Source organism: Pipra filicauda, unplaced genomic scaffold, assembly GCF_003945595.2.
Source record: "Pipra filicauda isolate LSUMZ 115617 unplaced genomic scaffold, ASM394559v2 scaffold45_size4122338_pilon, whole genome shotgun sequence".
Lineage (NCBI taxonomy): Eukaryota > Metazoa > Chordata > Aves > Passeriformes > Pipridae > Pipra > Pipra filicauda.
In genome coordinates, this window is record NW_024104598.1 from 333,196 (window position 1) to 347,010 (window position 13,815).

Here is a 13,815-nt window from a genome sequence, read left to right on the forward strand (position 1 = left end):
GCATCAGCATTTCCTACTTGAAATCTAAACTGCAGAATCATTACTGAGTGAGAGCTTTACCAGCCCAAGCAGACTCAAGAGCAAATGAGCACTGAGGAAAAAAAAGGCAAGTAGATGTGTGAGAAATGTTATAAATGTAAAGGAATTAATTCAAATTAATCATCAAAGACAGTAACTCAGATAAACTAACTCCAGCTTTGATCACACACTTTGAAAACTCTGTCCTAATTGTGGGTTCCTCCATCTGGGTTGCTGCTGATGTGGGTTTTAACATGTGGTTTTCTATGGAACAAAGAAATCATCGACTCAATCACAGCTTTATATTTTCAAGATTGTGGTCTGTTTTGAAAACAGAAGATTATGTAGATGCTGTGACTGTTTAGGAATATAGGAAAAGTAGAACCAAGTGTTGTTTTGCAATTAGTACTCATTTCTTGGAGTACCCAAGTCAATAGTTTACTTATAATTTTACAAACAAGAAAGGGGCACGGAGGGGGTTAAAAAAAAGCAGTTTCACAATCTCCCATCAGAATCTGGTACAACATTCAGTGTGTGCCATCCCAGGTTTATCCCAGGTGACAGAAGCATCCAGTGCAAGCTCCAAGGATTATTACTGCTCTGTGGAACCCCCTGCTCTCTGCTCCCTTTTTGCTGTGAGTGCTGGAGAACTGGAAATAGAGAAATACTGGCTTTCATCAGGTGCTAAATATAATGCTGAGTTTCCTTGAAATGGGTGTGTTTTGGTTGGGATTTTTTTAACTGCGCACAAGAATGTGCTTAATTCATGTTTCATCCAAGGGTTTCAGGGACTGTAACATCAAAGCTAAACTGCAGAGCAATATCACATTTCTGGTTAATCAGGGGTGTATTTGAAGGGAAGTTTTCCCTGTCTGAGCCAGTCCTGGGAACAGGATGAGCTTGTTGAGACCTCCCCCCCTCAAGCAGTCAGGTACCCCCCACCTATAGGTACTGCAGGGCTTTGGATGCTGGGGATGCTCTGCGGGTGCAGAACCGGGGCAGGGAAAGGGCGATTTTTTGGGGACAAACCCAACTCGGAGCAGTCGGAGCTCATGGAGAAGCTGGGGAAAGGCGGGGCAGGGGGTGCGGGAGGGCCGGGGCGGATCCCACCCTTAAATGCCACGGCGGAGCGGGATGCCGGGCTGGAGGGACGGGAGGGAGGAGGGAAGGAGGGAGGATGACCAGGCTGGGGGTTGGCGGGGCGGTGCAGGACAGGGATGGCGACGGGGATAGGGACGGGGATGGGGACACCGCGGGGCTGCGGCGCTTCACCTGGGAGGAGATCGGGCAGCGGAACGGGCGGGGGCCGGCCCCGCAGGAGCGCTGGCTGGTGATCGACAGGAAGGTGTACGACATCAGCCACTTCTGCCGGAGGCACCCGGGAGGGGCCCGGCTGCTCGTCAGCCACGCCGGGCAGGACGCCACGGTGAGGGGCGCCGGGACATGGACGGGCCGGGAGCGCCCGGGATGCGGGGGCCGAGCAGGGGGGGCCTGGGGGGGCGACTGCGGGATGCAGGGGGGGCCTGGGGGGGCGACTGCGGGATGCAGGGGTGCTCAGGGCATGGGACAGGGGCGGGGGAATGAAGCGTCACTGCCCCGTGCGAGCCTCCCCAGCCCCGCGCTGTGGACACGCAGAAATGAGGAGAGACAGCCCTCGGGGCAACGGCATCGATCCAAGTCGAGACTCTTTTAGTTTAAAGCCATTCCCCCTTTGTCCCATCCCTCCAGGCCCTTGTCCAAAGTCCCTCCCCAACTCTCTTGGAGCCCCTTCAGGTACTGGAACCGGTTCTCAGGAGGACATGGAGATGCTCCGAGGGCTGGAGCACCTCTGCTATGGAAACAGGCTGGGAGAGCCGGCAGTGCTCAGCCTGAAGAAGAGAAGGCTCCAGGGAGACCTTAAAGCCTCTTCCAGTCCTAAAGGGGTTCCAAGAGAGCTGGGAAGGGGCTTTGGACAAGGGCCTGGAGTGACAGGACAAAGAGGAATGGCTTTAAACTAAAAGAGAGTAGACTTAGATTAGATGTAAGGAAGAATTTTTACTTTGAGGATGGTGAGGCCCTGGCACAGGTTGCCCAGAGAAGCTGTGGCTGCCCCATCTCTAAAATGTTCAAGGCCAGGACTCTGAGCAACCTGGTCTAGTTTTATCTAGTTCTACAATTCTTAAACCTTTAGGATTACTTTTATCTCCTGATCTTGCTTGTGCAACTACTGTGAGCTGCAGTGATTGCTCACAGCCAGGGTAAGGTGAGAAAGCTGCCACAGGAGCTGCTTCCAGAAACACCCTTCCTAAATTCTATCCCTCCTAAATGCCCCCCAGCATAAGCTGGAGGGAAAGCAAAGACAGCAGTGCTTTTCCAGGCTGGCATCCGGAAAAGTTTCTGTAGTTATTGCTTGTGGTCCTTCTGACCTTTGGGATGAACAAAATGAAAAGAATTAGCCAGTTAAGAGGTGTCCAAGGATGGGAGTTGGTGCGTGGGTAAAAAGACTTCTGCTCATCAGGTTTGCTTGTCTTGTTTGTTTAATGCCATGGAAACTTGTGGTAAACACACACAGAACCATTCAGGAAATTCCTTGGAGTTCTTGCCTTTTAGTATGCGCAGGAGTAGAAAATAGTGGTAAATTAACATCTAGACAAAGATGTGACAAATGTGATTGTTTCTTTGCTGCGTATTTTAAAAGAAAAAAAAGAAAACCCAGACAAATAGTTCCTGATTTTCCACATATAACGGATGTTTGAGGCTCAGGAAAAATTAAGACATTATCTTTGTTGACTGGAAGATTTTAATCAAGAGCAGAAAGCCAGGAAAGGTAGCAACTCAGGAGAGGATGAAAAACACAGAAGGGGCTCAGTAAGCAAAGAAACCTGAGGGATGGTAAAATGAGGATAATTAATGCCACAATATTAGTCAGGGTGACACTGCACAAGACTGATTTAGGCATATGGTGGAGATTCATTTAATTTTGTATTGTGAAGCCTGTACACCTGCATTAATTGCAACAGTGGACATGAGCCCTCTTCTGAAATAAGATCTCATTCAAGAGCTTAGGATAAACACAGGAAGGCAAAGGCCGCAAAAGCTTGATGAATTAGGAAGATAAATGATCTTTGCTATTGTGGTTCCTCCACAGAGAATGTCTTGCACAGCAGATTGGGGTTTGTCACCTGGAATTTGGTTTTCTTACCTCTTCCTTTACTCTCGTGCATTTGCAGGATGCCTTTGTGGCATTCCATGTTGACAAGGTGCTGGTGAGCAAGTACTTGAAGCCACTGCAGATTGGGGAGCTGGCACCAGACCAACCCAGTATTGAGCCCACTAAAAATGTAAGTCTGTCCTCAAAAATCAGATCAAAGACAGATTAAAAAGATACTCTGAGATTAGACCTTGTTCTGTATCTTCCCAATTTTTGTGCTACCACTAAGAAACCATAAATGAATATTAGACTAAATCCACAATCTGTGGTTGAGAATGAGATTCCTGAAGATTATTTTTTTCTTATCACAGTAACTCCTGTTTAGCTGGGGGCCAGCTGGGCTGGAGGTGCAGATTTTTAATAGAGGAGTTTAACTCTCCTCTCTTAATCCTGGGAAGGGTAAAGTGACAATATCAATTAAGAGGAATGATTTCATCCGAAGACCTACCACAAGGTGGCACGTGAAGCTCATGCATATAAAGTACAACTAGACACAACCTCCACCTGAGCTACTGTGCTACTCTCCCCCTGCCAAGGAGGTGATGGAAGGAGCACCATAGATTAGCCTTAGGGGCTGGGGGTGCAGAAATTTGGATGGCTTCTTTGCTCTGTGCACCTTGGTAAAGACACAGAGAATCTGTAAGAGAGCCGTGAACAGTTTATTTGTGTGCAAGCCCAAGTCTTGCCCTTTTAGCCAGAGCCTTTGCTCTTTCTTTCCTCAATTGTTTTTTGGGTTATGAGGCTGCAGTGCCATCTAAAACCAGAGAATGTATAACCCTGGTGCTTTCCCCAGGAAATGCTGGTGAAAGATTTCCGGGAATTGCGTGATACTGTCGAGAAAACGGGACTTATGGAGCCAAATCAGCTTTTCTTCTTCCTGCACCTCGCTCACATCCTGCTGCTGGATTCTGCTGCCTGGCTCATTCTCTTCTACTTTGGGACATCCTTAATGCCTTTTGTTGTCTCCCTGCTCGTGTTGACAATTTCCCAGGTAAGCAACGGAGCCCACAGAATGTGCACAAGGACTTCCATCACCTTTCATCCACTTACATTTCCTAGTCCTTCATTTCCTGACTTGGCACAAGTCCTCCTTTGTCATAAGAAAACAACAACTATATGGATATAAATAAGAAATTCTGCATGTGGGGGGCTCCCACTAAACTTAGTCTGGCATCCTTTCAGTGAGATATATTCTGGGGAAGGCCTTAAGAGCATCAGGATTTCATAGTCCCTTTCTGATGGTGACTTTGGAGCGGTGTCAGAGAAGTAAAGCTGGGTATTTCAAAGCAAAGGATGGATGTGGCACCATCCTGGTCTTCTCCCCTCCCAAAGTTTTCTTTTTCCTCTTCCAGGTCCAGGCTTCGTGGCTACAACATGATTTAGGACACCTTTCAGTATTCAGGAAGACCAAGTGGAACCACTTGCTGCACAAGTTTGTGATGTGCCACTTGATTGTAAGTACCTGACCCTGGAAAACTGCTGAGATTGGATGGTTTTCCTGTAAAAACATGCATTCTGAAGACTCTGTGGGGGATTCTGTTCAGCATTGGGGGAAGTGGGAAACTGGGGAGAATCTGGCTCTGAAAGCATCATACTTTTCACACTTTGTTCTTCATTTAAAAAGGGGGCATCAGCCAATTGGTGGACTCTTCTGCACTCCCAGCACCACTCCAAACCCAACTGCTTCCATAAAGACCCTGACATCGATATGCACCCTTTCCTGTTCACTTTGGGGAAGAAACTCTCAGTGGAGGTCAGTGTGTGTGCATGGGAAGAACACCTCAGTCAACAAAACCATGCCGGACCATAAAGATCTAAAAGTGAGATGTGATGGCAGTTTCTGCAAAAAGATTGGGTCTACTTTCTTCATAGTTCACATTAAATCCCTTTAAGAATATCTTAAACAGCTGACAAGTTGTAAATAAATTAGACATGATGTACGTGCATCACACATAGGGTGAAAAACCCACCAGCAAAAGGACTGTTAATGGTTATAGAAACTTAACGACCTGGAACACCAACTCAGTAATTTATGATTATTAGATAACCTGTAAACATTAATATGAAGCATGTCTGCAGTTGGTCTTTTTTATATTATATTTATATTACTATTTATATTAATGTCAGAGGCTCAGAGATACAAGTGCCTTTGGCATGGCTGTGTCTGCCAGAAGGCAGAAGCCTTGCTGTGATAGGAACAGCAGGAGTTAATAACTCAGGGCTGTTCCTGTAGCTCTAGTCAGGCAGAAGTCATTTGACCGTACAGGATGTGCCTGGACACTTCCAGAAGTGACAACCTAAGAGTGCTGAACCCTTTTTGCTATAAATCTTCATCAGTTCTTGAATCCCTGTCACAGCAGCTACAGCAGTGAAATATTTTTCTCCTTGGCAGACCTTTGCCATCATGAAGCTGTCACTTAAGTGCATAAAATCACAGAAGACAGTAGGGGGGGAAATGGGAGAAAATACATATAACTATTTTTGACTGATAATACAATTTAGCTTTGAAATATCTAATTCCTCACAAAATTAATTATGAATGTGGCAAGAATGTAAAACCAATAAATTCATCAGCTAAAATTCACCTCTGTCCATGCTCAATGTTCTTTTTACCATAACTTACAGATCACACCATCTTTTAATGGATAAAGGCATCAAATCCCTACATTAATGCAATGAGGGTTTATAGACAATATTATATTTGTAAACTAATAGGAGGGGGACAGAAGGAATGAGGCTTGTGGGAAGTCTGCAAGAACGTGCCTCTGGAAAATAAATGGAAAAGAGCAAGTTAGCTGTGCAAATTTCCTAGTTGCCACTCAGTAATTTGTTTTTCTGGATTGTTTTCACAGCTTGGGATCAAAAAGAAGAAGTACATGCCCTACAATCACCAACACAAATACTTCTTCATCAGTGAGTATCTCCATTCTCCTGCAATACCATGAGGGGTAGGTATTAATGGAGCTTGCAGATTCTACTTTTGACCTGTAGAAATTCAGCAGAATGAAGGTACCTGTGTCAAAGAGCACAATAAAAGAACATAATAACCTAGTTTTTGGAACAGCTGAAGACCTGACTGGATCAAGCCCCAAGCAAATGGTCTAACCTCAGAGCTGGTGCTGCTCCAAGATCCTCAGGTCCTTTCCAGCCTGAATTATCTTATCTGTGTGAGATCAGGTTTCTGTGCCCTTTTTGACTTGAAACACATTGATTTGGTTTGAGAATTTTCAGCCAAATGTTGTTTGTTCCAGAGTAGAAAAAGTAGGGGGGTACTCTTATACCAGGTCATCTTAAAATTGTATGGCTTTGCAATAATAAACATACAGCTATTTGGACAGAGAAAAGGAGAAAGTCTCTTAACTCCTTAATTAAGGAAGTTGAGATGAGGCTCCAGGGGCTGTTTGGGAGCTGTATAATGAGGGTTAATAAACTATATAAAGAGAGGAGAGGGAAAAACTCAGAATTTCTCCCATCGGTGCCCTGATCTCCAGGCTCACTCTTTCTTCCCTCTTCTTCCCACCCTAGTGAAGCTTTATGAAGCTTTATTCCTTTTGCAAAGCAATCAACTTTTGCCTCTCTCCAGAATAGTCTGAAGTTTCCTTCTTGCTTGAAAATGGACAGTATGAATTTGAACCATAAAACCCAGCAGAAATGGACACTTTGATTTGACTAATTTCACCTATTTTTTTACCCTTAACCTCTGAAGAAGGCAAGAACTGCTCCCAGCAGTGTCAGGTCTCTCTCTTCTGGCTAACAGGAACAGCAGGGTTAGTTCAGGTGTGAATATCTCAGATATACAATTCCAAGATGCCTGGTTGAGGAAGGAGATCGTATCTCCGATCTCCCACATCCTCCACAGAGGCTCTGGGTTATGATATCACACCACATCTTTCAGTACTTTTCAAATTTAAATAATAGTCTGTGGGGTTTTTGTGGGTTTGGGGGTTTTTCTTTGCAAGTGAGATGTGTATTTGGAAGGTTGATATTTTAATTCTCCAACCCCAAATCCCTGGTAGGTGAGGGATTTCGTGTGTATTCTCATTGTTCCCTGCTTTGTACAGCAGAATGAGGAGCCAGATAAGCTTTGGGCTTTGGAAACCACTTCTCAAAATACTCACTTGCGGCTGTTCCCCAGCTAAAAGCCTAAAATGAAGTCTGAGGTTTGTAAGCACCACCAGATCAGTGGACAGATCCAGTCATTCAGTCCATGACATTCCCAATGATATTGGATTTTTCCCTACAGCTCTTCCTCCACTCCTGTTTCCCACCTACTTCCACTGGCATACATTCTACATTGCTTACACAAAAAGGTATTGGGTGGTAAGTACTGCTCCTTGTGTGACAAAAGGGGGTCAGCTGGGGGCCTTCAACCTTCTGAGCTCTGTGGAAAAGCTGTGCCTATAAAAATCTCCTTACTGGGTGTGAAAGCTCAGATTCATCTCTTATACAAGCCATAAAAAATTATTATTAACTTGTGTTAACTTGAATTTCTTCAGATTATACCATTCAGAAAAAAAACCCAAAACTACAAAAGCTGAATGTAAATTATTCTCTTGCACATATAAATGAAGATTAGAAAGACTTAAGGAAAAGTAATTCACTTTTTTTTTTTCCTTTTCTTGTTGTCTCTGCTTTTGGTAGGACTTGGCCTGGATGGTGACCTTCTATATCAGATTCTTTTATATTTATGGATCATTATTAGAAATAAAGAGTGTCCTGGCATATTATTTTATATTCAGGTGATGTCTCTTTAGCTTTCCTCTAGACATTCTTTCCATCTGTACCTGCCTGCCTTTGTCTGCCTCTGCTTATCTTACCACATTCTCCCTTAACCACCTCGTTTTTTGCTTAGTGTTTTAATTCCATAAAGTTAAACTAACACTCATCTGCTCAATTGCCAGGGCAAGTTTTAGGTTGCTGTGGCAGCAAAGAGACTTCATTGGGTGCTGACCAAATTAAGAAATACTTATCTTAAATTACATTCAGTGCTTTGGGTGTTGGGTCTTCTACTGGTTAAGAGAACATTTAACCAAAACAGCTTAGTCTGGGCTTGCAAATACCCAGGTTTGAATGGACAACACACTCTCCACTTGGACCATTTCACTGATTTTAATCAGTTTGGTCCTTGGCTGCAGATAAAACAAGCTGCACACAAGCTATGTCAGTGTTAAAACACATTAAATAATCATGAGTTTCAAAAGGAAGTATGAAACTTCCAGGTTTTGGAAGTTCTTCCAGGTGCTGGATTAGCAAGGTTGGTGTTCAACCATGTCTTTGTGAGTCTGGCTATGCTGTTAATTGATGGCTCATCACTAACCCTCCCACCTGACGCTGGATTCTGCCCTCTGGTCTGATTGCACAGGATGCTGGAGAGCAGCTGGTTTGTCTGGGTTTCCCAGATGAACCACATCCCTATGGATATTTACTATGACAAGAACCTGGACTGGGTGTCTACGCAGGTAAAATATTTTTCTATTCTTAAGGATTGTGGCCATACAGGTACAAATTTTAACCATAAGATAAGCAAGACTCCAATGGCATTGGGGATGAAACCCGCTGGCAACTGGGCAGGGAAGGTTAGCAGGGTAATGGATTCACTTATGGAAATGGTAAAGGAGCACAGCAATGACACATTCATGGGCAATCTAAAATCAAACCCAGGTCCCAGCTCCAGTTCCTAAACACACTATCTCCTCACTTTCTGCAAGACCCAACTCCTAGCTTTACCATGGTCCAGTTTAGCCAGTCTGTACATCTGCTGGCTGACAAAGCTGCAGGACGGTTATGATCCCTGGCTGGAGGTAGCTCAGCTTAGGCTAAAAGAAAACAATAGAGCAGAGCAGCACAGTGCTCTTCAGAGAGATGAGAAAGGCTGCAGTTACTAAGCTGGACTAACTTTGCTTTCCTTTGCCCTCCTCTAGCTCCAGGCAACGTGTAATGTTGAGCAGTCACTTTTCAATGACTGGTTCACTGGGCATCTGAACTTCCAGATTGAACATCAGTGAGTGCACACACGAAGAGGGAATTTTCTTCCCTCCTTTTATTTAAAACTATTTTTTATTCCTCTTTCTTTTCCCTTCTCTTCTTTGCTCTGAATTCTACAAATAGTTGTGGGGCACCAATGAGTTTGTCTTTAAAAAGACTGAAACCCCTAAAGAAAATCACAGGGATGACAAGTGAAAATGGAACATGGGCAGCAACACGGTCTATCTCAAGTAGTAGCTTGTAAGGATTAGGGAAAATATCCATGTTACATCACCTGTTTATACTGTGCCACAGTAGTTAAGCCCACTTATGCTGACTATTTATGCTGTTACTTTAGAGAATGAGAAGGATGGGCTCACCTCCTTCTCTGTGCTACAAAGGTGGTTAATTCTGGAAAGAGGGCAGGGGGAAAGTAGTTTCTTCTATAAGCAGCACTTAATTCGGAGAAACATTGTTTTGAAGATGCTAGAGACAAACTGGGGGGAAAAAAAGAGGGGGAAAAGCAGGAAAAGTTGTATAAGTCATAAAAGAAAGAAGAGCTGGGAGCAGCTACAGACCCTGCTCAGTGCAAGCTGGGTGATTCCTGAGAAGTATGAATGGATGTGGACACGAGAAAGGCAGGATTTCTCATGGAGCACTGGAAGAGAACCTGCCTGTCTCATGTTCACAGCCTGTTCCCCACAATGCCAAGACACAACTACTGGAAGGTGGCCCCTCTGGTGAAGTCCCTGTGTGCCAAGCACGGCCTGGAGTATCAGTGCAAGCCCCTGCTCACGGCCTTTGCAGACATCGTGCAGTAAGTGAAGCACACAAAAAGGCAGAAGGATTGCAGGAGGAGGCCCTCACCGACACTCCTCTAAGCAATGTGTCCTCTCTCTCCCTCTCCCAGTTCCCTGAAAAGCTCAGGAGAGCTCTGGCTCGACGCCTACCTGCACAAATAAGAAGCCAAGGATTGGTGGTGCCATTCAGAACCTGCCATGTCTGCATTCCCAGCAGAGCTGAGGAGCAGGGATCACAAGGGACTCTCTTGAGTCTCAAGAGAATGAATAAGAACTGAAGGATACCATTCCAATAGGGATGAAGCCGCCTGAATTTTACTTCTGGTCTTTCCTGGGGTTTTGGTTCAGATCTGTTAAGAGTGGGGAGGGCAAGCAGAAGGTGAATTGTTAGAACAGGGAGAAGCTCTTTGCTAAATATGTCTGAGCATTTCTGAGTCTGAGCACGGGCTCAAGTCAGACTTTGGACTGGTGCAGATGCACACACCTCACTTCATGTCAGAGTCCTCTGACCATGTTTCCTTAGGTTCTCCTCACGTGGAAGGTTTAATGTTTAATACAATATTTGCTTATTTGAAGTTACTTGAAATTGCAATTTGAATTTGTTCCAGCAATGTGGTTAAATCATAATAAGTTATAACAAACTACAGATCACAGTTGAATAAATAAATGTAAAAAACAATTAATTGACAAATTAATAAATAAATGTAAATGTGTTTCCATTACTGTTCTCAAACACTTAATGCCTTGTACTCTTTCAAGCCACATTCTTTGTCTTCACTTCTCAAAGCTGCTACTATTATACCAATTCTATATATTAAGAGACAGCTATTTCTTATTTTACTGCTTGGTACTGCTACCCATGTAAAGACCATACTACAGAAAGATAAACCAAAAGTAAAATAAGTTATCTATAGACCTTTGGTCAAATAGAAAAGTTGCTGTTGCAGCTAAACCAAATAAAAAGTTGCAGGTAAAGTATCAGACTGAGCAAGGCTGAGAAGCCTCAGTTCCAAGGCTTTGCAAACACAACTAATTTTTGGAGGTTATTCAGAAAGTCACATCGTGTTTCTAAGCACTCTGTGACGTTTTGGGGGTCAGAGAGCTGCCCTTCCCAGCTGAGAGTTTGGATTACAAATAAAATCAGGTGAGGAAGGTGGGACAAGCAAGCAGGGAAAAGGGGAGAGTTAGATAGTTGCTTATGCAAGTCTGGCTTGCAGGAACAGCAGCCACGTGAACTGGTCATGATGCAAAGCTGGTCTTAATCCAAGACTAGATCCTGGCTCCTTTTTAAAGCAGCATCAGCCAGCTGGACTTAGGAAAAGGCCATATACCATAAGGGAATAAAAGTACAGGACCCAGACTCAAGGCTTTAAGGGAGACATGGATTTTTGTGTGTCAAAGCTTATTAAGCTCAAGCTTGTTAAAGCAGTTTTGAGAGTTCAAGGGTAAATGGAATTACCTGAGTGGACTCAGATTTTGGCTATGCCAGGAAAAAGGTGAGTCAGGGAAAGAGGTTGATCCAGGTGCTTGAATCACCCCTGAGAGGAGGTAATATCTTTCCATTAATTAGTAAGAGAGCATGATCTTTGTCTAAATTGAGTTCCACAGTACTGAGACCCTGAAATAAAAGACCAGCTTTTGGAAAGGGGACTGTGGGAACAACAAAAGCTGAGTACCAGCAGTTACAACCACTTTTGAGAATAATGTAAAGTTAATATAAATAGAAATCTCAGAAGGTAAAAAGTAAGATATAAAAAAGCCTCTGCTGATACAATGAATGGACTTTGTGTCGTTTGTGCAATGACTGAATTACATGTACCATGCTCAGCACTGGCTTCTACTTAAAAACCTTTAACCCCTGCACAGGCAGCCAGAACATGTGAAAGATTTGCTATTAAACCATTTTCTGCCTTGGAAAATGTGCAATTATGGTTAGGGGTTAACAGCAAAAAGTCTAACTCCTAACTGACCTATGGGAGTAAAAGCAGCAATTCCCCAAAATTCTGTGTAAATGAGTCAAACAATCAGTTACTCACAAACTCATTTCCACTACTTTAAAAAGCCTTTCAAAACTACCTTAAGTAGTCTTTGAAAATTTATTGGGTAGATGAAAAGCCTGATTTTGAAGATCCTTATTTGATTTTTGGACCTTTGACATCATTGGGCTCTTGGTGCAACTTGCAGTCAGGACCCTGCAAGTCAAAACGCAATTAAAAAAAGAGAGCCGTAAATGTTTTTAGCACAAATGAGGAAAGGTGTGTAAGAAAGTTGAGCAAGACTGAGGTGAAGGGCTGTGGATAAATATGGAATAAAGCCTAAGCAATATGGATCAATGCCAGAGCAAATAGGAGTTGCCGATTATCTTTGACCAATCCTATCAGAATCAGCCCCAGAGGAAAGGCTGCCGGCATTCCCTCAGGAAAATATTTGATAGCTGGGTGAGATTTTACAAAGAAGGTAGGGAACACATACAAATAGTTATACAACCGCAGAAAACAAACAAACAAACAAACAAAAAACCACAAAAAAACTTCTTATGTAAAACAGTTATGGTACATGGAAACAGAGTGAAAGTAAAATAAGCACCAACACTAAAGCATCTTCTCCAAATGGGAAGAACAGTGAAAATAACACAAAATATTAACTGACTTATTCTAAAATACACCCCTGATTCCTGCAACTCTGAAAGGCAAATTCTGTTCTTTTCCAATGGTCTTATCTTGGAATCAGAGGTTCAGGAGAGACAAGTTTCCCCTGGAAATAATAGTGAAAGTTTAAATTCAAAGTGAAGTATTTTTCCAATAAAATCTCTCCGGAAAAGGGCCCTGTTTTAAGAAACAACGTGCATCACAAATTTCATTTTACATACAACACCTCACATTAACAGACATACTAAATAAATCTAAATAAATGAAATAAGCACTTTATTTTCTGTGTTGTAAAGCTGAATAGCAAATAATTTTAAAAAATCTTGACTATTTTAACAAACAGCTGTGTCAATTCAAATGTTGACAGATCTTAGCCAAAATTTTTATAATATAATCACCATGTTTATTTCATGGAAGTGTTGAAACTATTGCTCATCCTGCAGCCCTCATAAACTTGCACATATACACCTACCAGATGCATAATTTTATTAAAAGAAGCTTGAAACTTATTTAACTCTAAATAAAGAGTAGCGTTTAGGCAAAGTACTGAGTGTTTAAAGCATCTTGCACTCTGCAATAAGTAAAGCAGGAAAAATGAGCAGATTCCTTCATCCTTGTTTTTTCCAAATTCTCTCCACAAAACCAAGAGCATTAAGACCCTGTAGACAATATAGGAGCTATGATTAAGCGGAGCTACATACTTTTATCTCTTTCACACACATCAATATTGATGTTCCCCCTCAACTCGAGCTACACAAAAAATAACACCAGAATTACTGCCTGATTTAACTGGGTATAACAGAAAGATCAGAGGGGAAAACGCAAGTGAGACAAACTACATTAAATTCCTGGTAAAGATTCCACCTTTAGGCAGAGCTGGTATTGTGTAATGTAAGGGCCTGAGCAGAGGTGGTTGGAACAGGTCGTGCAGCCCTCGGCTCAGGCAGGGTCAAACCTTCACTCCAGCACCCAACAAAAGGGGATGTTTGGCCAAACAGGTAATTTATTTTGCATGTTTTCCTTTGATCTGTTCTATCAAGACAATGCCAAGGTGAAGAAACATGTTTAATTGAGTTTTTTAAAAGCGAGGAGGAAGCAAAAAGAAGGCTGGACGTGGGCAATGAGGGCAAAGTGACTGCAGTGGATGGAATAAAGCAAGTTAAAGGGGAAGAGAGAAATGAGTATTTAGATTCAG

General features: G+C 43.0%; 1 protein-coding gene across 1 annotated transcript; it reads left to right on the forward strand.

The window, feature by feature from the left end:
* Window positions 1–1,195: 1,195 nt before the first annotated feature.
* On the forward strand, window positions 1,196–10,691 carry LOC113991921 (acyl-CoA (8-3)-desaturase-like). The gene is made up of 12 exons (XM_027728660.1): window positions 1,196–1,444; window positions 3,228–3,338; window positions 4,002–4,199; window positions 4,561–4,662; window positions 4,833–4,961; window positions 6,061–6,121; window positions 7,452–7,528; window positions 7,850–7,947; window positions 8,571–8,667; window positions 9,130–9,209; window positions 9,864–9,989; window positions 10,083–10,691. The coding sequence occupies exons 1-12, from the start codon at window positions 1,196–1,198 to the stop codon at window positions 10,132–10,134; spliced, it is 1,380 nt and encodes a 459-aa protein (XP_027584461.1). The 3' UTR covers window positions 10,135–10,691.
* The last annotated feature ends 3,124 nt before the right edge of the window (window positions 10,692–13,815 follow it).